This window comes from Ictalurus furcatus, chromosome 19 (genome assembly GCF_023375685.1).
Source record: "Ictalurus furcatus strain D&B chromosome 19, Billie_1.0, whole genome shotgun sequence".
Lineage (NCBI taxonomy): Eukaryota > Metazoa > Chordata > Actinopteri > Siluriformes > Ictaluridae > Ictalurus > Ictalurus furcatus.
The window spans coordinates 13,879,777-13,907,596 of record NC_071273.1 but is presented as its reverse complement, the minus strand read 5'-3'; the positions used below and the strand labels follow the sequence as shown (position 1 = coordinate 13,907,596).

The window sequence follows — 27,820 nt, the reverse complement described above, 5'->3', positions numbered from 1 at the left end:
TTGCCTTAATCACTGGGGAGGCCTGTATGTTTAACACCTACCTGTGTAATCAATGATGTGGCATTTTTGGAAGGAGTCTCCAGTGTCAGAGTATTGTAAGAGTCAGAGGGAGAGCTGTAACTTCAGATGGGAAAGCCTTTGTGGTTTCTCAGTAACATGACAAGTTGTGGTTTTTTGGCTTGGAGTAAGAGTCATCACTTGCATTATAACAGCTATTAACTTGTTTGGTGGACATTAAACAAATGAATAAAAACTAGAAAAACAAAACTAGAAATGAATAAAAGTATGATTTGTAGTTCTTTAATAAGTGCTACTGTTGGCAAATTGCTGTGGTATAAGAGGAATAAACACGGTAGCAAAGCTAAACATTTTCTGCTCCCATCACAACTGATGTGACGCATCATTTCAGCATACTATTAAACACGGCAGTATGCAGTTTTGATATCGGCTCTCTTATGCCTGGGAGATTGTCTGCACCCTCACTGGGCAAAAACAGGTTGGGATTCAAATGCCTTTGTAATGCTGTAAATGCTACAGATAAAAATCAAAAAAAAAAAAAAAGTGAAACATTTTCATTTAAACTGATTTATTTGCCAACTGCCAAGGTGACAGGTTTAACAGAGTGCACTGTGTAAGCACAGTTGCTGTTTACACACCAAAACCCATAAGTTAAAGATCTTGTGCACTTCAATAACTGCAGCAAACCTCCGATATGTTCAAAATCCATTTGCTCTTGCTCTTATGAGATGATGTTAATAGGACACAGCCATTACTGGGCAGGTGGTGATGAGAATACCAATTACAAACTCTCAGAACAAACTCAAAAGTAAAGAACTAAATAAACTGATAAAAAGGTGCATCTATATAACTCAATATGACTGACTGCAAAAATGAAACAGTTCATATAATATATGTAACAAAATAAATTCATAACATTCAAATTGCATTAATTAATATACATTCTGAATCACAGCATTTATCCAGGAGCAAAAGTTGAAGCACTTATGGCATTTTATAAATTAGTCTAAATTTTAAACTTTATATTGTCCATCCCAACTTCAAATTTAAAAACGCTCATCTTGTTCATTGTAATGTAAATGCACAAATATTATCATGCTTCTGCATCTTTTCCTTACATTACTCTATCCTGATGAGAAACATTTCATGTGAGTGGACATCATGTGTTTGGGACAAGTTTGAACAAAAGCATTAAAGTTTTCTTCTGTGTATCTGCTGTGAACTGTCCAGTGCAGGTTAAAATAAAGCTGACAACTTCAAGTGAGAGACCTTCCCCAAGAACAAATAAACTATGTGCTACTAAACTATTTAAAACAAAAAGATATTGTTCAAACAAGAAATGCAACAAAAACTCTTCTCATGAAAGAAGTGAAAAGTTCCTGACTTGACCAGCAATGAAGGTGAATAGCGCACAAGTCACCTGGGACAACGACCACACTTCAACTCCTGAAAAACTACTCCAGCATTCAACCTGGCTTGGGTCTAGTTTGGTTTAGGGTCAAGACTGACTATTCAAAAAAAAGAAAAGAAAAAAAAAGAAAAAGAAAAAAAAAAGATCCATCCATCCACGCATTCATCCATATACAAGCTTTGTAAAAGTAATAAAATCTAGTTGGAAAATAAAACCTCTAGACTTCTTCTGAAGCATCACTGCAGGATACAGTGTTGAAAATAATGAGATATTCCAATGATATGTCCAATGTTCAGAATATGGAAATATCATCGCTATGTAGTCTGTATGTCTTGGCAATGAATTCATTACCAAAATATAGTTTATGTAACATGTATGGAAGCATATCATTGATCAAATAAAACTAAGTAACGTTTATTAACAAAGCACATTTCCCTGACCTTGAGCAGTATAAGAGCAATGGAGAAAGCAGTAAACTGTGAAACGTTCTACTTCAAGATGCTCCATGTTGTGATTAGAACAAGAATCTAGACCAGAACTGTTGAATCTAATGATTAACATTGTTTTCAGCACTTTAAAAATAGATCAAATGTTGAATGATGAGTGTTCTGCGTAAGTAATTAAAACTCAGCATGTCTTGTTGCCCTTTTGTGCAGACCTGTTGTTTACAGCCTTTATTAAAAACCATTTGTGACGAGATCATGGCATCTCTTCCTAGATCTTCAAAAAAGGGCAGCATCTATAAGAAAATTAGGGTGGAAAGACGTTTTTGGATTATTGCAGCGGTTGGTCCAGCCTCCACCACAAGGGGGAAATAATGAGCAACTTTCCAGCATCAGAAAATCGCCACCCCTCCCCTCTTTTCTTCTCTCGGTCTGCTTTTTCCTCTCCACTCTTCTCATTTCCTGTCTGGTCACTGAATGTCCTCCACATAATTAGCTGGGTAGAGTCCAACACGGCCATCTTTCAGGCGTCCTTTACACCACCCCTGCTCATCCTCTTCTCCGATTTTAATAAATTCATCACCTTTCAGACAGAGAGAATGATAAAGTGAGAGAGGCATCTAATAGACTTTGCCACGTTACATTTAAAAACTGATGCAAAATGAATTGATTAGATGAAAAAAAATTGGCACAGTGAAAAAAAATAAAACAAATCATCATAAGGATGTGTGTGTCCGTGCTATATCTGTACTCCTGCACTTTCGGTGCCCCTGTGCCCCCTGTAGACTTAGATTCCTGTTCTTTGGTGACAGGAGTTGTACCCGATGTGCTCGTTTGCAATTGTTGCTGCTCTGCCTCAAGGTTTGGTGTGTTGGACATTCTGAGATGCTTTTCATCTCATCATGGTAATGGATAAGGTATCAGACTTCCTGTCTGCTCGAAATAGTATAGCTATTTTCCTCTGATCTCCCTCAACAAGGCGTTTCCACCCATAGATCTGTTGCTCCCCAGATGTGTGTTTGTCACACCATTCTGTGTTAACTCTAAAGACTTTTGTATGTGAAAAGTCCGAGATATCAGCAGTTTCTGAAATACTCAACAGCCTGTCTGGCTTGCTACCACATGCCACAGTCAAACAGATCACAATTTTTCCTCATTCGGAGGTTTGATGTAAACATGAACTGAAGCGGTATCTGTATGATTTTATGCACTGCAGCCACATAAGCTTACTGGATAATTGCATGAATGAGCAGATGTACCAGTGTTCCTAATAAAGCGATCAATGAGTATATATAAACTTGGTGCATTCTTTCACTTCAGTGAAACGTATTTTTCAGCTGGGCAAACTGTACATGTTTGGTCTGCTGCTTCTTTAGCAATTAAAAAGCTATCTCCTGTATTTCTGTAAACCATAGATGCCATCATCTCTGTATATGATGTTCATAACGTTGAGTGGTTCGAGTCCTTTGTGTAATGGAGAAAAACCTCTACAATGCTCTGTGCGTTTGTCCTGATGCTCCTGTGTACCTGCTTTGAAGCTCAACTCGTCCTGCTCCTGGCCCTCGTAGTCATACAGAGCTCGTACAGGAACTGAAAACTTGGGAGAACCTGGCTCGTCCTCAAATGGATTTCCGTCTCCGTTGGTGTCTGCTGCAAAAGGGTTCCCAGTCTCCTCCTCTGACAAATCCCGCGTCTTCGCCACATTACTGGTACTGTAAGAAAAAGAGAACACCGTTGAACCGTGAACATCTGGCAGCTGTCAGAACAGGACATGCAGACATAACAGGCGAAAGGAGCAGGAAGTCAGGAAGATTCAGAGACGAGGGACAAAGTAAAACAAACCCAAGTGAAAGAAACTAAAAAACACAAACTCAAGCAAAAGCCCCAGCACATGCCACAATATCACCATGCAGAAGCTCAGGCTCTCGCTCCATGAACGGCATACCTGTTTATCATCATGACATTTACAAGGTCGAAAGACTAAGTCTGATTACGTCAGAATCCAGCTAACAAGCACAGTTTAAGTGTTTGAACAAAACCACAAGGCAAGCACACTTAAAGCCCAGGACAATCCACTTAAAGCCCAGGAACTGCATTCTGTTAAATGACCACAGAGGGAACAGACAGAACGCAAGCAACAAATGAACTGAGAAAAGAAATCCGACAAAACACAGAGCAGTGTTCAGTCAGATCATCTGGTATGAAACAAACCTGATTCTGCACAACAGATTTGCTACAACACGATTAAAATTACTAATTAACTTTAGGTGTGAGGAATATCTTACCCAATCTTACCCACAAAGGGCCAGTGTGGCTGCAGGTTTTCATTCCAACTAAACAGGTAGAATCAGGTATGGTTCCTGCTAGTCTAGAAAAAAATAAATAAATCTGCAGCCACACCGACCCTTCACAAATAAGATCAGACAGCCCTACTCGATTTGAATTAGGATGGTGATTTTTATTAGAAAGGCTAAATTATAATTTTTTATTGCTGCTTTTAAAAAACATAACCTTCAACATGGAAAAAAACAATTTTCGAATACTAGTTGAATTTCCATAAAATTCACACTGTATATTCGAATATCCAATGGCATAAAGACAGAAATACATGCTTCCCAAATGTTTGGGCTAAATAACCCGTGTGTCACTTGATACAATAAAGGTCTCAGAAAAATCTAGCAAAATAGTAGATAAAACATTATTGCACATAAATAAATATAATAAAGTTTATGATACAGCCTCCATGTTATTTAGTTTGCTTTAATGTAGCATTACTGCTTATGCTCATTTTCTCCATGGTGGTATAAAATTACAGGCTAATTAATATTTGAAAGCAATTTTTTGAACAGCACTAGCCTATAATGTTTCTTTTTCTAGGTTATATGTTTGTTATTGATTTAAAAAAAAAGAAAAAGAAAAAAAAAAAAAAAAGATCTGACTGAACAGCTGCATGACTCATGACCAGGTTACACTGTGGAAAAAAACCAAACCACAGAACACAATGTACACGTGGGTTTAACACATTATCTACACTGTGCGACCATGCAGAGAAATAACAGGCACCTGGAAGAGAGAACTGAGGGAAAATGAAAGCAAAATGGAAACAAACAAGATGGAACGAGACAACAGCAGCAGCCGGGGGAAAGAAGATATGCAGTGAACGAGAGAAGAATAGTAGCAGGTGCTTTCCGTTCACCAACATTTTGGCAACAACTTCCTCTCTTTTCACACTGGCTGGGCTGCTGTTGGGTGGCTCTGCTGGCGTCTCCTCTTCGTCCTCCTCATCGTCAAATGGGTTTAAGCATACTGGTTCTGTGCTACTGGGCACAGTCAAGCTAATAACGTGAAGAAAAACAGGATTGTGACACATACCAACCAAATGAGTTCTTTGGACACTATGGCACCATAATACAGCTTCTACAGCAAACATTGCATTCGAACACACAACAGAACAATCTCAACAAACAATAGAACAGTGTGATCATTTGGACATCATTAGAATAAGGTTAAACGTTACTCAATAAGATTTATGACCAAGTGAAGTAAATTACACACACACATACAGTAGACCATGTTGGCAGTACTCCTGGCCTTCCAGCTACTTGAATGACCCGGATAACAGAAATAGATCTACCTGGCCTGTCTACTCATACCAGCTCTGGAGCAACAAACTGACAGCACAAAAGATCTGTCTCACAGACACCTTATGACCAGTGTGATCAGACAAGTGGCTGTGTGTGTGTGTGTGACAGAGCCTCTTAGAATTAGGATAAATTAGTTACTGAAGATGAACAAATGAAGGAGTCGTTGACCATGTCAACAGTGTATGTTGATGTACACTACTGGTCAGAAGTTTACACACATTCATTATTTTTAATTCTATTTCCACATTTTAGAATAATAATAATAATAATAATAATAATAATAATAAAGTCATGAAAACTCTGGAGTAACAAATGGAACTATGGGAATTTATGTTATGATAAAAAATCCAAAATGAATCAAAATAAATTTGTATTTTAGCATCTTCAAAAGTAGACCCCCTTTTTGCCTAGAATTTCCAGAAATGTATTCTTGGTATTTTCTCAACCGATTTCTTGAGGAATCTCCCTGAGACACTTTTTAAACAGTATTAAAAGGAGGAATGAAAGAAATCAATATGTTGGCATGATTATATTTTTGTCTACAACACCGATTTCAAACATTTACTCATGCACCTTCAGATCAAAAGGTGTTTAAGATCATGAGAAACATTTCAATCGAGTGTCTCCAAACTTTTGACTGGTAGTGTATACATAGCTACAGATGGAATGAAATACTATTGCCACATAATTGGCCTGGCTTACTGTGAGCCGTTTCAAATCATTTGTGTTTTCTTGTGGACAGAGATATCTAATAACCATGTTAAAAAAAAAAAAAACAAAAACAAAAGTTGTTTTTTTTTAATCATACGTGTGTGGACAGAAATGCGTTAGCTCAACCCACTAGGTTAAATAAAGCTGAAGCACTCCTGGCATATTTCACATTCTTATAGGTAACTCCCTCAGTGCACCCACACACCACTTCTGAAGGGCTCTACAAAAAACCAGATAGAAGTGATCTTCCTAAACAGGTATTTTACACTAATTTGCCTCTGTTCAACGAATGGCACTACAATTATGAGAAAACCAAGTAATATAATTAATTAGAGAAAAACATGGTATTTTACAGCAAGCCTACAACCTTTGTCTAAACTGGTATATGATGCTGAATTTTCTGTTTCACATTAAAGAAATGAGTCAGTGCTTCCAGGAGAAACACTGGGCATATTTTAAACACATCCTGTATGCTGCAAACATCGGAAGTATGAAGAGAGGTGAGGTTAAAGGTGATGGAGAATAATTAAAGAAATACATTTCTCAACTTAATGCGTGATTGCCACAGACTATTGTGGCACATTTCCCTATAGTGCAAAAAGAGTGAACCCTACAGAAATCCTTAATAAATAATTCAGGTAGACATTTGTAAATTAAGCTTAAAATGAGTAAGATGTGCTTTTAGATATCTAGTGTTTAAGAAGCAGGGATTTGCAAGTACGTGTTAACAACAGACACGAACAAGAAAGTATTGCCAGCTCCTGCTGCATGGATAACACCAAGTCTTAAAATTTTTTTTAAAAAAGGCTAAGAAAACAATATTATTTTTGACATTAATACTCTATGGAAAATTAGATTAAACTGCATAAAAGAACAGCTTTGGTATGCCTACGCTTGAGTATTAACAGCTGGAGGTTTAAATTTGTGTTATGCTAGATTTTCCTTTAAGGCCTGATTCCTCAGATGTGTAGCTCTGCGTAGGTGACACTTCTTGGGACGTCCTAAATTCTGAATTAAATATATACGCTCTGTATAAACACCGGCATTCACTCGCTCTCGTATTTCTGAGCATGGATGCAGAGACACTACAGCAAAGAGACCCTATTAAAGTGAGGAAGCGGAATATACTGGTTACCTGTTACTGGTCTTGGTTGCTCGTTCTCCTGTTTGACTGATGCCTGTAAGTGTTACTTCATCGCTTGGCTTCTTTTTTTCTCTTCGACTCAGTGACCGATTAAAGTCTACAGACCAGTCCTAGTAACACACACACACACACACACACACACACACACCACTAATAAAGCAGAAAAGAAGGCCGCTGTGCCTGCATACTAGATTACACCTCTCAATCAGTACAACTGATTAAACAAACATGCATGGTGTGCACGCTCACACACACAAAAAAACAAAAAAAAAAAAAAAACACCAGGGTCCATACGGCGATAAAGCAGCTTAGTAAAGAGTGCAATACAGCCCAGATGCTAAGAGAATGTCAGCCAAATGCAAAAGCCACATTCCCCGGGCTGCTGCGAGTCCAAACACATGGATGAAATGTTCACCCAATATTGTAAAATTGTATTTGAGAAATACATGACCTAGCCCGGATTCTTAAACATTAGGTTTTCGATAGAACATGTTCAATTTAAGAGATCATAACACGAGTTATAATATATATTTCTGCACCAATCTCTTGAACTCATCTCTCTAGCTGTTTGCATATCCAGACTTCTAGTTAGAAGTTTATACATGTTTAAGTTTATACTGCCTTTCCCAGATTAAAATTAGAGTAGAGTATTGTGTGGCAGAGGAACTCTCCACCTGGTTGAGAAGACAAAAAACACATTTGACATATTTCTGATCATGCTTATTGATTAGTGTAGTTGTCAAATTTATGAATACCAGAAAACTTTTAGGGGATAAAATGTCTCACACAAACAGGCAGTCTCTTCCTTAAGTAGCTAAAAGTTTCAATAATTGGCTACAGTTGGCTAGTAGTTCCTCAGTAGCTTCCCACATGGACTTCAGAGAGGTTGTTCTCATCACCGTAGCAACCACAGAAAACCTATGCTGAGAGCTTGTGCAGGATATTTGTCTCAACAAGTTCTCACTGGTTTGTAAATCAGTTTCACTTTGCTGTTGATTTCCACAATATGTCCTACTTTGTGTGTGTGTGTGTGTGTGTGTGTGTGTGTGTGTGTGTGTGTGCGCTTTTGATCGTCAGTTCATTCTGTATGTGTGATGCACAGCAGCAGAGGAAGAAAAAAACCAAACACTTCCTGTGTGTGAGAACACTACTGAAATGCTGCACACACACTGACCAATGTGAAGGCACTTACTGATTTTGGGTGTTAATTTAAAGCACAGAAGCAGTAAAGTGGTGCTGCATTTTATTTCCAACTGCAAAAACAGTTGTCAGCACCTGGAGTCAGTATTAACACATTCATCATGCCACTGTAGCCTATTGTATTGTAATGCATGCCAGGTTTACTGACGTTTGAATGGTCAAGAAATAAAAAAAATAAAAATCTCTAATAACTGATTTTACAACATTACAGCTGTTATGGAAAATCTTTAAATGCTGCTTTTTATTTATTTATTTATTTTTTACTTCTAAAGAAATTCTATTCAAATTGTAATCGCTTTTGATGTTAAAACCCCCCAGGAAATATGGGGGAGTGTACACCACATCTATTGTTGCTAGAACATTAGGAATTGCATGAAACCTTATCAGTGTCGTTAAATCAGAACAGATAAAAATGTCAAACACACACACGCCACTACAAGTGAACAGAATAGAAGTAAAGATGGGAAAGAACCCAGAAACCCTTGTGACAACAGCATTAAAGTCAGCCATGTCAAACTCACTATAATGGACCTTCTCTTATGCAAACACGACTGTGATAAGTCCACCTTCTGGATTAGAGCAGAGAGGGAGTGGGCTAGTCAGAAAAATACCAGACCCCCTGGGAAAATACCACCATTTACCAGCAGGTCACATGCTGAGCTCCTTAATAGAAGTTGTTTCTTGATTAAAAGCTGATCTGCATGCTGTGTTGTATAGCTGGAACAGGAAGCTATAAGGGCTGCATGTTTTTATTTATTTATTTTTTGATTAAATGAAAAATCACAATTTTTGACTTAGGCCTTTGAGATGAGAAATCCAAATTTCTTCAACACATCAATTTTGTATGGAACAACAGATACATTTATTAAATTCTTGATGAACTGACTCTACATGTTAAGGATCTATTGATGAATTGGTGAGAAAAAGCAATGACTCACTCACACCGTTCATTCAACAATTTAATCATTTGCCCATTGCATGTTTAGTAATTGGGAAATTTATATTCTGTATAAAATATTACAAAATTCCATTGCTTTTTACTGTGAGTGGGCTTTTGGTTCATTTTTAAATTCTCTCCCAGCTTAATTTTTCGATACTGTTTCTCCCCTGCACTTTCCATAGAACTCATTGACAGGTCGAGGTGTGTGCAAAAGAGCACATGGTAAAATCCCACAGCACTGGCCACAGCAAATACAGTGAGTAGTGGTGCTCATGCAGAATCCATGTTGTTTGTGAAGCATATTTGCATTAAGAGATCGCAATTTTAAACACTTTTTTTTTTCAACCCTAGAAGCAATGTAAATGATTGGTCAGATTACAACCAAATGATTAAAACTGATCTCCAGAAGCCATTAAAGAATTTTTGCCATGATCACCCAGTTGTTATTTAAACTCATACGGATAAACCCAGTTAGCACAAAAAGAGGCATAGAGTCAATGACTACGTTTACATGGACAGCAGTAATCTAATTATTGACCTTACTCTGAGTAAGATAATGTAATTAAGGTGTTTACGAGTCGCTTTTAGAATACTCCTTTCATGTACCCGTTTTACGTTATAGAACATAATTAGATTAACGGCACACGTCATTACGTCACCGTGCCACGCTGTCCGACATCCCTCCAGAATTTCACGCATCGACATACAGTTCGTCTTCGTTATAGTACCGTATACAGTTTTGGGCGTTTTTATTTAATTTTTTTTAACGAATGCTTTAAGTGCAGTTAATTATTTGTCATGCTATACGTGCTAATAGACAACTGCTTGAAGCCGTGAGCTGCGTCCCAAACCGCGTACTTACCGTCTATATAGTAGCCGAGATACATGGATTTTTCCCCACTACAGGCCTATAGTAGGCAAGTACGTGGTTTGGCATACTTGCCTACATAAATGTTGAGCACTACCGTGTGTGATCGTGTCCTGTCGCAAAATGCGGCGAAAACTCACATGACGTTAATAACGTGATTAAGGTGTTTACATGTCTGTAATACACGTCCATAATGCGACTAAAACAGGAGTACTCCACCTGTCTTAATTCGATTAGAGCTTAATTCGAGTATGACCTTAATCAGATTAAGGTCATTAAAAACTGCTGTTTACATGGTAGTTTCTTAATTAGAGTATCGTCTTAATCAGGTTAACAGTGGATTATTGTTGTCCATGTACTGTGCGACACAGCCAGTGCTCCCATGCCACTTACATGATGACTGGATTAAGAGAAGCTATCTGGCACAGACTCATTTCTCTCATATTAAAATGTTTATGCTCCACTGTTTTTTCCTTAAGACTATTAAAGAGAACAGGTGTGTCAAAAAGGTCAAAAGGAACAGAGAAAGAAAGAAGCAAGAGATCCATTGTGCACTCAAGAAAAACAGATGCAAATTCTGGCTGTGTGCACAACTGGGTAAATCCTGACAGACTGGTTCTCTCCCTCTTCCTGCAGCTCAGCTGATACAGAAAGATAAAATTACACTGAACAAAAAGAACCCTTTTACAGATTGGTAAAAATTGAACAAAGTTTACTCAAAGTAACTGCTACTTAGAGATTAGAGACTTTTAGTTGTCTCAAACATACTAGTCTGACCAGATTAGAACAGTGTCTTATTAGTGTGTGTGTGTGTGTGTGTGTGTACCTCAAACTGGGGCCAGTTCATAGGCATGCCTGGGCCATGGTTGGAACGGAACCATTTCAGATCTTCCTCTGTGTCAGCTGCCTGGATTGTGTCCTCCAATGACTGATACACATCCTGGAACCTGAGGGATGAGAACCACACATTGAGACACACCACAAAAAGTGTTATTCAGTGGTTATAAAAGTAGCCTAAGGTCAGTGTGACAGTGGCATTTGTTACGATTTACACTACAGTGAATTTTCGAATCTGATTGGTCAGATGGAGTGCATTATTTTCATACAACACCATGACTCAGACAGTAGTTCCAGCTGTGACATGAACTATAAGTATATAATCAGGGTTTGCCTACCATAGAAAGTTTTATAAAAAGGCATTTAGGCGTCACATCAGAATAACGAACGTTTGTGATTGGTGTGTGACAGATGCCAAGATCATTAAGCTATTCAAAAACTATTGCATATTTCTCTGTACCGTCATTTCAATATGGTAATTACAACATATCAACAAAGAATAAATGTAGTATAAACTGTTTTTGTTAGGGAGTAATTCTTGTGGATGTTAACAATCGCAATAACAGATATATAAAAGATAACTAATGTAGGCTATTTTACAACTAAAGAAATTGTTAACCTAGCTAACTTGCATAGCTGTTCATGTCTTTTGGGATGCTCTCAACTGCATTTTGGAACAAAATTTATAAATGTGTGTGTACATAAATATCCAAAAATATCGCTTTTTTGAAAACACTCTACTCCATAGGATTATTATGAATAGACACAGGAGCTGAACGCTTAAAAAAACCAAAAAAAAAACCAAAAAAACCCACGTTACATGTGAACACAGCCTTAGGTAGCTTCTTCAAAAACTTGCAACATTTCCCATGACTGCCCTTGACAGAAATAGTTTTCTCCCCATTCATGCAGTGTAGCGTGAGCACTAGTGAGAACTAGAGACAGTGATGCAAGTAATCCTTTAAACAGTCACGTAGTGTGACTTGCCTGCCGACAAAATTCCCGTATTTCATTTTTGTAAAATACATTATACATTTTGCCATAACTTCAGAATTATTGTAAATTGTATATCCTTATATTATATATATAACTTGAGTTAATACATTTGTGAATATACATAAAATTTTAATTAATATTAGTCAATATATACAGTTGCAATCAAAGTTATGCAACCCCCACTGCAAATCAGGTTTACTGTCAAAATTTACAGACTTTCAGCTGTTTGCAATGAACAAAATCAAGCAAAAGCAACTGAAATAGTTCAACACAACGAATACTTCAAGTGGTTTCCCCGAATTCAACTGAAAATGGTACATTTCCTCATTTTAAACATTTGATCTGTTTTCTATGTTCTATTGTGAATAACATATGGGTTTATGAGATTTGAAAATCATTGCATTCTATTTTTATTGACATTTCACACAGCATCCCAACTTTTTTGGAAGAGAGAGAGAGACCCTGCGAATCCTGCAGTCCTGTGCACTTTTACTATAATACAACACACTGTTATGCATAAAGTGTAAAGCTCATCTCTTACTTGTGATTGGTAGAAAGGTCAAGGTGCTGTTTGACATCCAGTAGGACCTCTTTGAAGAAGCACAGTCTCTTGTCCTCAAACTGCTGCCACTGTTCAAACACCTGCTCCATGTTCTCCATGTACTGAGGTGTTACCTTATCCAGCTCCTCCAGGGCCTTCTCATAGCGCTCCTTAGTCTGATGCACCCAACACACACACACACACACACACACACACACACACACACACACACACACACATTACATAATGCCTTCTATTCTGATTTTTCACAAGTAAGTAGAGTCACTCATGTTATTATGCGATTATCTCTGTAGGAACTTCTTTGCTTGGGAAACTGACCAATTTTCACATTACAAATGCGTAGTGTTTATACATATTCACTTTATGTGTGGCATTATAAAGCTAAGTGCATTCAAATATTACATTTTTACACTAATTACATTTTGAAGGCAACAAATTTGGCAGCCCTAGTTTGCTAATTTTTGAGCCTGAACTAGCCCCTGCAAGCGGGATCTAAAACACTAGGATAAAAAAATTAAAAAAAAAAAAAAAAAAACACCTTTAAACAAACTACAATCCGCCCGATTGTCTTGAATACATATTTGCAGACATGCCTGCACAAGCAGACAAGCATATACAGTACACACACACCTTGTGAACATCCTGCTGGCACTTCTCTACTTTGTCTTGGAGCTTTTTCTGGGCCTCTGGATTGTTGTTCTCCATCTTGCTGTTATTCTCCCTGCTGGTGGCCAACTTCTCTTCCTTGCAGGCTGTGTGGTAGGCCTTTTTCATCGTGTCCACCTGAAGAAACAGGGACAGAGTGCTCCTTAAAAGAAATAAAAGACCTAAAATTGTCTCTCATTCAGTGCTTTTGATGTACACCAGTGTGTCGGTGCAAAAAGTCCCTACGGGATTTCGCGATCGCAGAATTTAATGCAAAAAAAATCACGCAAACGCCACGATATTAGGAGGAGCTTGCAATTTTTCCCTAGATTTGGGCCAAGACGCAACATGCGAGGTCATCACAACATACATTCAGCCAAAGCCTTCTTCGCCTCTTTGATTCACCTGTGTCGAACATGAGTATAGCTAAAAAGGTCTAGTTTACCGACAAACATCACTGCGAAAGACCGTGCAAAACAATTCCGTGCAATTGCAACTATGTCAAATTCCACAAAATCCTGTATGGACTGATTATTTTGCATGTTTATCGCAGCAATAATAATAATAATAATAATAATAATAATAATAGAAAGTGTAGGATTTAAAAAAAAAAAAAAGTATTGAAGCTGAAAATAATGTCCGTGTGGCTGTTAACTGAAGTGTGTTTGGTGCGCTCTTGGTATAAATAAAACCGCCTAAAAATACAAACATCCCCAAACAGTTTTTGTGTTAACTACAGTAAAGACTAGTCAGCTACTCTTCTGAATTACTAGTCAACTAGTGAAAAATGATCCTGTCATGTCGTTAGGAAAAAAACATGCCCCTAACGTCACTGGTTCTTTGTTTTGTGCTAGCAGCATGAGAGAACTTGAGAGCACTTTTGCAGTGGAAAAGTACAGAATGTTTCCAGTTTAGGTACAAGCACTGTAGGAGCCTATTTGCAAAGCTCAGTTGCTTGTTAAGCTTGAGTATTTCACAATACAGGATTACCCTTTAAACGTTTATTTTTTTACATGTTTACATTTGTAAAAACCCATTTTGATACATGTGTATTATTTAAAAGAATATTCTTTTTGTTACATTGAAATAGATATCAAGGGAAAATTGTGTACTGGCCCTTTAAGAACAGGGGACAGCAGAGAGGCAGCTCATGCACATAAGGAGAGGGAGTTGCACAGTTTCTTCAGTGTTAAGATTTATATTGATAGTGCCTTTTGTTTGTTTTGATTTATGAAGATGAAGAAATTAAAGAAGATATTTTTCAGCTAAATGGAGTGTATGGATTTCATTAATGAACACTGAGTGAGTCAAACAAAACTTGACCTCGCTGTTATGTGCACCTTAAATCAGTGGTTCCCTAAATCCTATTGAAAGCTAATGGACAAATACAAAACATGAGCTGTTAACACAGTAGTGTGATATTTGTTTCACTAACTATGCAGGGAGATAGGGACTGAACAACCAGCTCAGGAATGTGAGTATCTTTACTAAATAGCCAAAAAAAATAATGTCTTTGAAAAAACTTCTGTGGTTGGGAAAACAACACTGTTTGTGTGGTTGTACCTCTTTAAGTTTCTTGGCCCAAGGTTTTTGAGCTTTGCGAAAGCCATCCTCGGCCTCTTTGGTTTCCTTGAACCCGCCGATCATCTGCTTGTGGTAGGCGTCTTTCTGCCAGTTTTTCACTTTTTCAAAGTCCTCACTCATGAGAACACCCTTCATCTCCATGTGGAGATCGCTGACCTTCTCCGCTTCAGTCATCAGGGCACACCAGGCTCGCTCCACCGTCCCGTACTGAGGCCCTGCAATACAACAGAACGTCACACAACAGCCCAACCTCAACATTCAGTTTTAACTACGAGCTACAACCCCAGCCTCTAAATCAGCAACACAAGGACTCAGGGTCTAGGCTGAGAGGAAAAAACGGTTTGTTGCCAAAATTTATTTTCCCCACCACAATGAAGTAATCACCACCAATCAAATCAGGATGTTCCACAACACAAGCAGCGTGCATAACGAGAACAATGCTACCAGTACAAAGTTCAGTGACACCCAACGCAGAAGAATAACAACAAATCTGGAGGACAGCTTCTACAAAAACACAAATAAAACAACCGAGGGAGTGGCTAGGACAGTAACGGCTTTCTGCCTGGATTGTTCCAGCCGTTCCTTACCGCTTCATAAGATCCTCACCTTTGTCTATCAGTTGTCTCCAGCGCTTGGCCCATTCAGTCAACTGCTGTGCGTATGCCTTTTCAATGCGAGCTCGCTCATGGATACAGTTCATCAAATCATTACACAGACGATTCCCATCATCCAACCGCTTTACAGCCCTTTTGTAATTCCCAACCTGGGCCGCAGAGAAAGAGACCAAAATAACCGTCAAGCCAACCGTCAAACTGCAAATGAACACTGCGATGTGCATATGCGTGTAAATTACCTCCCAAAAACTGTCACTGGACACGTCATTCATAGAGTCAGTGTAGTCAGACATGGCTGCCTTCTTCGATTACCTGAAAAAGAAACGAAACGTTACAATTTGCTGGTGTACATTTCCAGTTTGACATCACGTCTCTTTTGATTGCAGAACAGGAGCATTATGGATGGAACCACGGCTCGCTTTTGTCATGCTTTAGCTACAGCTATATCCCTGACTGTCATATCCATGCTGGCCTTAAAATGTTAGCAATTTCACGCAAACCATTCTGGGATCAGTCAATGTGAAATCCTTTTCAAAACCTTCTGTTGTTAGCTGTGACTCAAATTCAAATACTATGACTTTATATTTAAAGTAGAATTACTTACTATGCAATAACCTACAAGACCCAGAAGATTCATTCATATAACGCACTGTTAGGTGGTTTCAGTGTTTTGCAAGAAAATCAAATAAAAATGTACATAAAGTAAACCAATGCTTCTCAAAATGAGGTCCAAAGAGACGACTCAAGCACCCCCACCCCCAGGTGCTGTGAATTAAAAAAAACATTTTTTTATTTAGTTACTACTGTGGAAATCACAACCCACCATTATTAAAATTATTATATTTATTATTCACATTCACAGCATTTAAGCCAGAGCGACTTACAGAAGTGCATTAATGTCTCATTTTGGGGGAAATTAATAAATAAATCAAACAGACTATGGACATTGACTACGTTTACATGGACAGCAATAATCTAATTATTGACCTTAATCCAAGTAAGGTAATAATGTGATTAAGGTGTTTACATGAGTCGCTTTTACAATACTCCGTCGTGTACCCATTTTACATGTTATAGATCATAATTAGATTAAGAGCCCGAGTCATTACGTCACCGTGCCACGTCGTCTGATGTCCCTCCAGAATTTCATGTATAAACATACAGTTCGTCTTCGTTATGGTACCGTATACAGTTTTGGGCGTTTTTATTTATTTTTTTTACGAACGCTTTAAGTGCAGTTAATTATTTGTCATGCTATACGTGCTAATAGACAACTGCCTGAAGCGGTGGGTGTGTCCCAAATCGTGTGCCGTGTGTGATCATGTCCTGTCGCAAAATGCGGCGAAAACTCCCACACGACGTTCATAATGCGATTAAGGTGTTTACATGTCACTACTACATGTCCATAATGCGACTAAAACAGGAGTACTCCACCTGTCTTAATTCGATTAGTGTTTACTTCGAGTATGACCTTAATTAGATTAAGGTAAGTAAAAATTGCTGTTTACATGGTAGTTTCTTAATTAGGGTATGGTCTTAATCGGATTAAGAGTGGATTATTGCTGTCCATGTAAACACACCTATTGAAAACCATAGGTCTAAATTCCTGTTACAAAAGAGTTAACATGCGAGTTAGTACAGCAAAAGACAGTATAAAGTATTAGTAGTATTAATAATAATAATAATAATAATAATAATAATTTCTTATATAAATTATTAGCCGGCTACTGTCTGATTGCTTGAATTGACCGGGTTTAATATGAGCCTCTTCGAATAATAGACCTAAAGTGTTCTGGAAAGTTCAGGAATACAAAGCTCTATGGCTCTAATCAGTACATAAAATATTACTGCACACATTTAGATAATGTTCATGAAATAAATCTGTTCTGAGGGATTTATTTTACAGTTAAATGGGTTCCTGACTACTAAATCATACAAACGAACAATACGCTTAAAGATCAAGTAGAAAAGTAACTAACTATGCAATGAGACATGAGTTTAGCTTGCTCAGCTGTGCTGTCCTTGAAATCTCAGACAGTGTGTCACCGAGAGCTACGGACTGATCCGCATTAGGGTAGCATTTCAGCTGCTGAGAGGTGTGCTGCCAAAACCAGGGTACAAATGAGAAAGATGAGGAAATGTGTCACTTAAATGTGCAATAGTGACACGGTCAAATGAACATGACATGTCACTCGCTGGCTTGATGAGACACATTTGTTCCAGAGGAAGTGATGAAAAATCCTGCCATTCTTGTCTGTTCCTTCACCACTGATTTACACAACACTGGGCTTACCTACATTCTCATACACACAATTTCCTGCACACCCGCCCATGGACCTTAACAGAGTAGCAGCAGGGAAACACATACTTTCCACGATTTTATTTCTAAAGCAGTATTACACACAAAGCCAAGAGAAGCAGGTGGAAAAAAGTGGAAGGAGGAACCTTGTTTACACAAGTCAGTCCCATGAGCTCAGTGTGTTTACAGGAGTAGCAACCATCAACATGCATGACTCTGAGGCGGTGTACTATATAGTCTTCACACATAATTGATACACACACCCAACTCAAGCATAAATTTTTACATAAATATCCTGGAAAGTTGGCCCTAGTTGTTTTGCGTCGCACACATCCATGCGGGTCAACCAAACTGAGAAAACTTCTAGCCTATAGGCTCACAATATAAACATGCTTGGTCAGCTACACTTAGAAGACGGAAAAGAGCCGGAAACGAGGCAAACGGGAAAAAGGGGAATAGAGATGATAAAGCAAAGAATGTCATGCTCTTAAAATAAATAATAATCCAGGAACTGACTCGTCACTGAAGCAACACTGCCAAAATACGTATTCAGAAGTACATTTACAGCAGTGTGTAAATTCCTGAGAGAGTAAAGATGTGTGTGAGACAGTGAGTATTCCCTGGAATCCAGTGAGCCGGATTCCACACACGCGCACACACACAGGTTTTGTAAGTCAGAGCACACCCATTGGGAAGCTTTTCCGTTACTTGAACGAGCCCTGCAACGGGACACTGTTGACAGAGACTCCTCTGTCACACTCATCCACCACCATTCAAGCATCATTTCCTCTCTGCCTCAGACGCTCTCGGTCATCCAAGCAGTGTCAGCTGCCAGCAGGGCGGTCCCCGACTAAGGGCGGTCCCCGACTAAGGGCTTTCACACCCATTAGTCTGTTAATTTATTTGGTGTGGCTTGTTTTCACAATGTACATACCAAGAAGCAAACAAAAACAAAAATCTGATGGGGCATGTAGGAGGTCTTGGGGATGATTTTTTTGTATATACACAAAACTTTCATTAATTAGTTAGAAAGACACTAATGCAAAAAGGTAAACAAACATTTTGGCAAGTGCTCATATTAATCATGGAAATCTACCAAGAACAGTCTTATATATATATATATATATATAAAATAATATTATAATACAGCCTGCAACATAAAAATGCAGCAGGTTCTAGTCACTCCCTGCAGCTAGGGCAATTCAGGGTCAAGTCTCTTTCAAACTGAAATCACACTAGAGCTCGACTCTAACTGGACCGTGTCCATTTTGCTCAGATGGTCTTGGACCGGTTGTTTTGGTTCACCACAGAGAGTAATCGTCGTGTGCTGTGTGAATGCAGCCTCAGGCAATCTTATAAAACATTTACTCTCAGGATGCTTTCACACCTTTTAGTTTGGTTTAGTTTGACACTGTAAAAACCAAAAATAAAGAAAGTAAGTAAAAAAGGAAGAGGCGCTTAAAAATGTACAAAAATAAAAAAGGTAAAATCAACTTTTGCCAGGTGTGCACAGAAATATATAAAAATCACCCAAGCATTGAGAACACAGCTGGTATTAAATAAATGATGAAAATTATATAAATAACTAGCTTAAAGCTAACATTTTGTGCACTGAAGTCAGAACTGCCACCAATGCTAACAAAAAAAAAAAATCCAAACAATGAGGGGGAAAAAAAAAAAAAAAAAAAAAAAAAAAAAAAAAAAAAAAAGTCTTTTTTACCCAAAATGCCAGCCTATAGAGCTCAAACATTAACCCAATTGTTGGAAGATCACAAGAGCGAACCCTGACGATGCTACAGTCAAAGTGACTGTGCTCTCTGTGCAGGAGGGATGGCATACTGTCGGTCAATCACAGCGACCCTGGCAAATTGTGGGTGTCTGTGAGCTTATGTATGAGACAAGGGCAAATAGCATGTTACTCCAGGTGTGTTACGCTGCCCTGTGACACAACATGAGCAACACATCACAAAATTGACGTTGGCTGGCATCACCTGTCTCAGAGGAAGCACATGGCAGCCTTCACCAGTTCTGGTTCGTAGCTGTTGTATGACAATGGGAGGGTGGGTGTGAATTGGCAAACTGAGGGGGGGGATAAACAAAACAACTTCCTAACCCATAGAATATGTCTAGGATGGTATTGCAGGTGGCTCCATGCTAACTGCATGCAAAAATGATAAAGTTGTTTAAATGTTTAAACGTTTGAATATATAAGCAACCAAGGGGGAGGCATTTGTTTTGGTTTTCTCTACTGTGCTCACTGGTCAAGTGAAAAAACATCAGTTTGAAAGAGAGCCCTGCTGTACAGCTGCGCTTAAAAGACATTTTGAAAAATGATTAGTGAAACTCTTTCATTCAGGCCTGTTTACTTTGCTGATTGTGCATTAATTGTACTTGCTGGTGGTAACAGTAATTCTAAAAATACTTGAGGTAACCTGGCCTCTTGATTGAACATGAAAGATTCCTGCAACGTTCTTGTCATACATTGCTAAATGTGTAGGTGTTGTTTTTTTACTGTTAATGTAGCTATAGTCGGCATTACCATGAACAGTTATTGCTTTGCCATGAGGTATCTACGGGAATGTATTCTGGGGCTTTTGGTTTGCACTTCAGTAAACCCGAACGTGGTTTCTCTATACACAGCAGAGTTTATATTTCTGGCTACACCCATCAAGTCACTTGCAAAACAAACCATTTTAATGCATGAAATGAATACATGCAAATAATCAACTGACAAAAGTCTTCAAGCTGATCAAGAGGGTTACGAACAATTAGTCATACTCGGTCACATGAATGGAAGTGTAATGTTTACTGCTTCTACATCTCATGTTTGCTCATACTCTGTACTCAAAACAGATGTAATATTTTTGTTATACGCCAAGATAAAATGGATAAGCCTGATCAATGAGCATGTGCGGATGAACGTTATTTCAGTGCTGGTCTAGATCAAGTTATTGCCAGTTCAGAATTAGGACCAAGAATATTGCTGCAAATCCAACACACACACCACACACACCACAAATAGCCTAACTGTTAAAGGTGATCATATATTTATCACAGTCAGGAGTTCCCCTTACAGCAAAAAAGCAGATTAGTGAAGCCAGATCTTCTCATGGGGGAAAGACTGATGATTATGAGTGTGTGTCTGCTGTGGCTGATTCATCACCTCTCCTAGCAATATAATCTTGAATCAGCAGCTTCTTCAAGTTCCCTCTTACTGAACACAAACACACATTTACATCCTTGGCAACAAGCAACAGTGCCACATAGTTACAAAAACACTGTCACACAGACCCTTTACACAAGACGTCACTTGACCGCGCGCAACGAATGAAGTATTTATTACAAACAATTCCATCTACAGTGGCTTATTTAGTTTTAGTGATATTGACATGGTATTTGATGCATTTTACTGCAAAGCCCAACAATGAACTCTCTAAAATGCTTTTTAAACTGAGCAGGTCAGTCTGAGTTTAACAGAAAGGACAAACCAGGTGTGTGTGTCACGGCCACACCTACGGTCTGACTGGTGATGGAAAAAAGTAAACAAACTCAAAATGATCAAAGATCATCCAAGCATGGAGAATAGGAAGCCAGACATAAATAACCGGCTTAAAACATTTTATCTAACTTTTTTTGGGGGTCAATCTAATTATCCACAACACAATGCTTTGTCTTTTTGCTCAGCTTAGCACCTCATATCTAGATCCTGACCAAGACCACCTCACTCAGATAGTCTTGGACTGGTCATTCTGGGAACACGGGTTCGATTACTGTGTTCTTACCTGCCCAAATTGAAGAGGAAAACATACCAGCATCAATAACTGTGCTTAAATTATTACAGACTAATAATCTGATATCAATAATCTAATAATCTGCTATTTCTTCTTCTCCTTGTCTGTTGCATGCAACATAGCTATTGATGTGTAATCTGATGGATGAAATTTGTGATTCATTATTAGTCCTTCACTGTAACCGACAAGCACACAGGCCACACCTCCTTCACTGTGACTGACAGGCACACAGATTTATTTTGACTCAGTTGTGATTGTTTTCTGATTTAGTAAAACTTTACACTGCTACCACTGCCCACACAGTGCTTAAGACGTTGGACTACTGATCAGGTCGTCATGAGTTCAGATCCCAGCACTGCCAATATGCCACTGCTGGGCCCTTGAGCAAAGCATTAAACCCTCAACTGCTCGGTTGCATCAATGAGATAAAGTTGCTCTGGACAAGGGCGTCTGCCAAATGCTATAAATGTAAGACTCTAAATTGAAGAATCAGTCACTTAAAAAAAAAAAATAAAATAATAAAAAAATATGAGCTCAGCTTCAGTCTTAAACTTGGAGTCAATTTTCAGTCTCACCTGTGCATTTAAGCAAACTCACAGCAGGGCTGGACAACTCAAACTCGTTAGCTAGTCCACTGGACAAGTAAAAGCTACAGTATGCTTGACCAGTCCCATGATTTGGTTTGCCTGACCAGGCTAAAAAGTGATCGAGAACATAATATTATATGATAAGTAAGAAAATTAAGTGTTAATACAGACTAAGAAAAACAAATGCATACAGGATTATCCTCCTTTTTTCCAGGTGCACTTTTATGCTGCGAATCTCCCGTTCTACTACATCCCAAAGATGTCCTATTGAATTCAGATCCGGTGACAGGGAAGGCCACTGAAGAACACTGAATCATTGTGATGTTCATGAAACCAGTCTGAGATGACTTTTGCTGTGTGACATGCTGCATTATCATGCTGGCAGTAACCGTTAGAAGATCTTAAATTGTGGCCATGAAAGGATGTACATGTTCAGCAACAGTACTCAAATAGGCTGTGGCATTCAAGCGATGATTTATCAGTATTAAATGGGCCCAAACTGGGCCATTACACCACCTCCACCAGCCTGGACTATTAACACAAGACATGTTGGATGCATGGCTTCATGCTGTTGGCACCAAATTCTGACCCTACCACCTGTGTCCCTCAGTAGAAATCGAGATCCATCAGACCAAGCGACGTTTTCCCAGTCTTTATCTGTCCAGGTTTGGTGAGTCTCTGCAACCTCAGCTTTCTGTTCTCTGCTGACAGAAGTGGAACCTGATGTGGTCTGCTCCTGTTGTAGCCTATCCACCTCAAGGATAGACGTGTTGTGTATTCTTAGCTGTATTTCTCCTCAACACAAATACCGAGTGGTTATCTGACTTACCGTAGCCTGTCTACCAGCTCAAATAGGTCTGGACGTTCTCCGCTGATCTCCCTCATCAACAAAGCGTTTTCATCTGCAGAACTGCAGCTGAATGATTGTTTTTCCTTTAATGCACCATTCTGCGTAAACTCTAGAGACTGTTGTGCGTGTGAAAATCCCAGATCAGAAGTTATATAAATACTCGAACCAGCCTGTCTGGCATGAGCAATCATGCCACCGAGATCACATTTTTCCTCGTTCCGACGGTTGATGTGAACATTACCTGAAGCTGCTGATACAAAGCTGTATCTGCATGATTTTATGCACTGCGCTGCTGCCACATGATTGGATGATTAAATAACTGCATGAATGAGTATGTGTACAGTATGTGTTCCTAATAAAAGTGCTCGGTCAAGTGTATTACAGATATGACATTTCTAAATACATCATCCTGCTGTGAGAAAAGGAGAACAGAAATACACATCAAATCTAGTAAACATGTATGAGCAAAACAGAGCAATCAAGCTGCAAGCTACCACATCAAAAAACACCCATATAAAACACTGATACAATTACTAGTTTACTTACACACACACACACACACACACACACACACACACACACAAATACAAATATTTATGACCGTCCTTTACTGAAAACCACGAGAAGGACTCAAGAACTCCCAACGATCAATAAGCCCGAAGTTTTCATTATGAAGCAGGATTCTTAAGAAATTACGACACGGAAAGCAAACACAGGCCCCTAACACAGAGCACTTGATCATGTGAGCACTGCGGAAAAGACCTGAGGCTGAAGGCTCTCTGATAAGCACTGAAGACGCTACGACTCAAACCTGTTTAAATTGCACACACACTATGATTTCTGTTATCAGACGGACATACTCGACATTCTGAGAACTGGTTCATGCTTAAAAGCCTCTGTGGAGAAATCAAGAGTGCCTCAGACCTTTTCACACAAACCGCATCAAGGCTGAAATCCGAGTGCTTGGTGATGTCAGGATCATCACCGAGGCTTGTTCGAGTTGCTGTTCTACGCATTTCTGATGGAGGACAGAGAGAGTTTCATGTTATCGCCATCAAGAAACTTATCAAGATTGAAAATGTATTTTAGCAAATGTGTGTGACCACAAATGACTGAATATGACAATAAGCAAAAGATAAGGACAGATAAGATAAGATGAGAGTGGGATTTTAATAATGATGATTTAATAATGTTCATAATGAGTTACTCTTTGTGATGGACCGCTAAATGTAAATGTCCTTGAAAGGTCCTGGACAACTTGGAGGACCCAAACCTGGGCATCTTGTATCCCCAGTCTCCATCCTACTCCACCTAATGGAGTAATTAAATCAACCAAGCCATACCTTTTTTGCTGGTGAATAACAAACCATACTAAACGTCATTTCACAGAAATGGCTAATTATTGTTGTTTCTAGTCATACTTTATATTCCTTCAAAGAAGAAAAAGTGCATGCGGCTACACTGATGCGTGAAGAATACCTGAGAGAGGTCATGTGAATTTCCAATAGTAAAAAGCAACAAGCAAAGTCAAAGTATCATCACTGAGCCCAAAAAAAACCTGCACAAAAAGTCAAACTTATGTCATAATACATGACATTTTCTACAATAAACAGTTCACATTGGAATTCCTAATTTCACACCACCACAAACACAACTGCCTATGGGTAAAGAGCTTATATCTGCGGTAATCAGATTACAGTGCAAGTCAACTGCAAGCATGCAAACAAATAGAGAAAACCGTCAATGAGAAGAGCTAAACAAGTCTCGCAAAATGATTCACAGCTGCCCAGATATTTAACATAGTTTAAAACTTCTACACACCAATATTTGTGGTCCAGGATTTTATTGCACAAGATGCTGATTTGAGGAAAGCATTCCTGGTACTAACCTGCACCGTCAGTCACACGTGGATATGGAAAGTCAAATCAGTGTCTAAAGGTGAGCATTTATAACAGCACTATATCTGAACACGTCTTGTGCAATGCGTGTAAAGTCAATAACAAAAGTAACAGGGAGCTCCCATGAGGTGACCGCGCAACTGTTTTACCTTATTGGGAAATTTCTCCTACATTCCTAAAGAGATGCAAGTCGGCCGAGGTTTGCTGGCCCTACACGACCTCTCTCTAATTCCCTCGTGCAGTTCGTTGCGAGTGTCCCGGGTGCAGCTGTACTGTCAGCTACACACACACACATGACAATTGTGGGAACATCAGCAGACATTTTTGTACTCAGCCTGTGCTAGAAATATTCCACTGGGTTTCAGTCAGCCCCCCAGCCACTGCAGCTGCCTCAGAGCAGAACCAAAGTAACATGCTGTACAGTTTGCTCGGCTCAGATGGCACGGACTGTTAACTCATGATATCATTATAAATAGTCAGATAATCTTCTAATTGTTCTGTGATTTTCCCCAATTACAAAGTTTCCAAATCTCTCTCTCTCTCTCTCTCTCACACACACACACACCCCTCATAATGAAATAATGGCCAGATGGATGATCATTACATTATTCTCTCACAACTCCAGTCCAGGGGACACACTGACCTAATACGTTTAAAACTTTCCTTATTTTGTTGCAATTCATCACTACATGAGACAGCCATATGATGGCGGTAGCCACGCGCGATTGATGACGGAATGGCGGTAGCCATGCGCGATTGATGACGGAATGGTGGTAGCCACGCGCGATTGACGACGGAATGGCGGTAGCCACGCGCGATTGATGGTCGATTCCGGGTAAATGTATGCCTGAGTATGTATGCCTTCTCTCACCTCTCCTGCATTCTAGTACAGATGGAAAGAAGACGTCATAATGAAGGGAAACACTACCAAAATAACAGAGTGGAAAGGTTGCACATCATGGCCGTGGGCTTTTCCATCTTACTTCCTGATTCCCCATAAACTCAAATCCTCACGCTTTAATGCTCAACAAAAGCAGGAACCACTGTGGCACAAGGCTGCTTTCACTTCTTAACACATACCACTGTTCCTGAGACGTAAAAGACTGATTATCACAGAAGTACCAAACCCTAAACTGTTTGTCTTGAAAGTTTCTAGTCAAGGTTACACTTTATCGACGTCAAGATTAACACGTTAACAAATATAGGCTAAGATTGTATGCCCATTTGTAGTAATGACAGCTGATTCACATCTTCCAAGGTTATGCTGGCTAGGACAAAGGGCTTTAAAAAGACAAACGTCCATCTTGAACACAGACTCAGGGTTAAATCAACAAATCTGAGCACCTCTCAGACAGTTAAATACAGGTTATCTACTTAAAGACGTATTTTGAGAGAAGTGTATACACCTGGGGAAAATATACATTGCAAGGAACTTCTGACAGCAGACCGAAGTCTGGTCTGAAACGGCTCAATACTCCCTTTAGAAGTGCGCTAGATGAGGTCTAACCCAACGGCTTCTACCCCTTACATAGTGCACTGCATGTCCAGCAGGGGGTGATTTGGTATTACACCCATGAAGATTTTAACACTGCCCTGCCCCGCCTGTCTAATGCTGGTTTAGTCATCTATCGCAAGACAAAAAAAAAACACAAGTCTAATATCCGGAAACCACCAACAAAAATTAAGAAGTAATAATAAAATAATTAAAACCCCACACATTACTTATAAATGTAAAAACAGTAAGCAGTAGTAGCAGCAGCAGTATGCTACACAGTGGTGCAATGACAGCAAAATGAAGCATGGTTTCTAAGTGGAACACATATGCTTGGTTAGATACTTACAGCTGGTGTACCACGTACATGTTCAGTTTGATTTTTATACACCTGAAGAGTTTTTAAGCTTTAAATCCTTAACCTCCAGCTAAGCATTGAGTAGTTAGCTAGGGCACGTCTCCAAGCCCAAACGCTGTCCATCCGAGCAACACGGACATGTTAAAACATTTGACAAGTTTTCTGTTGTGCTTTATAATGTATTTAGCGGTCCTAAAGCCGAGAAAACATTTATAATCAACTTCAAACAGCCAACCTGGTTGTTAGAGGAAAAAAAAAAAGTTATCAGGTAATCTGACACGGAAAAGCCGTTTAATCACGTAGCTTAATGCGGCTAACTAAGCAGGCTAGCGACTAACGTTAGCTGGATATTCACAGCCTCCAAACAGACTTATACGAAAGCATTTTAATGACAAAGTTCGGTTCCAGACACACTATAAACATGGTGTTAGACATCTACTTTACCTTGGTCCAATCTAAACGAGAAATTGTGCGTAAATACAGAGCCTTGTTAGATAGGTCATACACTTCTTGCCCCGTTCTTCACAGCCGCTCCATAACCGAATGCCTGGACAGGCAGCAGGGGGATACTGGCAAAAAGTTAGTTTGACGTTGGACGTTCGACATTCGCTGAAATACGGAAATTAAGGGACCGTCTCTAAAGTTACATACGACATTTTTATACACTATATCTAACTTCAATAGCATTTGAAGGGAATGATGTACAGTCATATAACCAACTGGAAAGTGTTCATCTAAGGTGTCAACCTTTTACATTTTTGATATTTAATAAAATAAATTATTAAATCATATGCAAATTAGATATGAATTTCACTAGAGAATGGGTCCCTACACAAAATATACTATAAATTAAAGCTCAATAGCATTTGAAGGGAATGACTTACAGTCACACAACCAACAGGAAAGTTTTCATATAGGTGTCAGGTAT

The 27,820-nt window shown here is 39.0% G+C and overlaps 1 protein-coding gene across 2 annotated transcripts; it reads right to left on the bottom strand.

Moving 5' to 3' along the window:
• Positions 1 to 105: 105 nt before the first annotated feature.
• Positions 106 to 27,483, bottom strand: pacsin2 (protein kinase C and casein kinase substrate in neurons 2). Of its 2 annotated transcripts, XM_053650223.1 has the most exons (11): positions 27,337 to 27,483; positions 15,857 to 15,929; positions 15,610 to 15,766; positions 14,983 to 15,218; positions 13,405 to 13,557; positions 12,754 to 12,929; positions 11,206 to 11,326; positions 7,363 to 7,481; positions 5,073 to 5,207; positions 3,400 to 3,584; positions 106 to 2,455 (listed from the first exon to the last, which is right to left on the bottom strand). In XM_053650223.1, the coding sequence occupies exons 2-11, from the start codon at positions 15,908 to 15,910 to the stop codon at positions 2,343 to 2,345; spliced, it is 1,449 nt and encodes a 482-aa protein (XP_053506198.1). In that variant the 5' UTR covers positions 15,911 to 15,929; positions 27,337 to 27,483; the 3' UTR covers positions 106 to 2,342. The 2 variants fall into 2 exon arrangements, with proteins under 2 accessions (XP_053506198.1, XP_053506199.1); XM_053650224.1 differs by lacking the exon at positions 5,073 to 5,207.
• Between the last annotated feature and the right edge of the window lie 337 nt (positions 27,484 to 27,820).

Excerpts from the sequence above, each read along its gene's own strand:
- pacsin2 (XM_053650223.1), bottom strand. The coding sequence starts at position 15,910 with ATGTCTGACTACACTGACTCTATGAATGACGTGTCCAGTGACAGTTTT. Across the intron at positions 15,767-15,856 it reads CCAGTGACAGTTTTTGGGAG|GTTGGGAATTACAAAAGGGC; the intron begins GTAATTTACACG and ends TCTGCGGCCCAG. Across the intron at positions 7,482-11,205 it reads TGAACTGGCCCCAGTTTGAG|GACTGGTCTGTAGACTTTAA; the intron begins GTACACACACAC and ends GTGTGTTACTAG.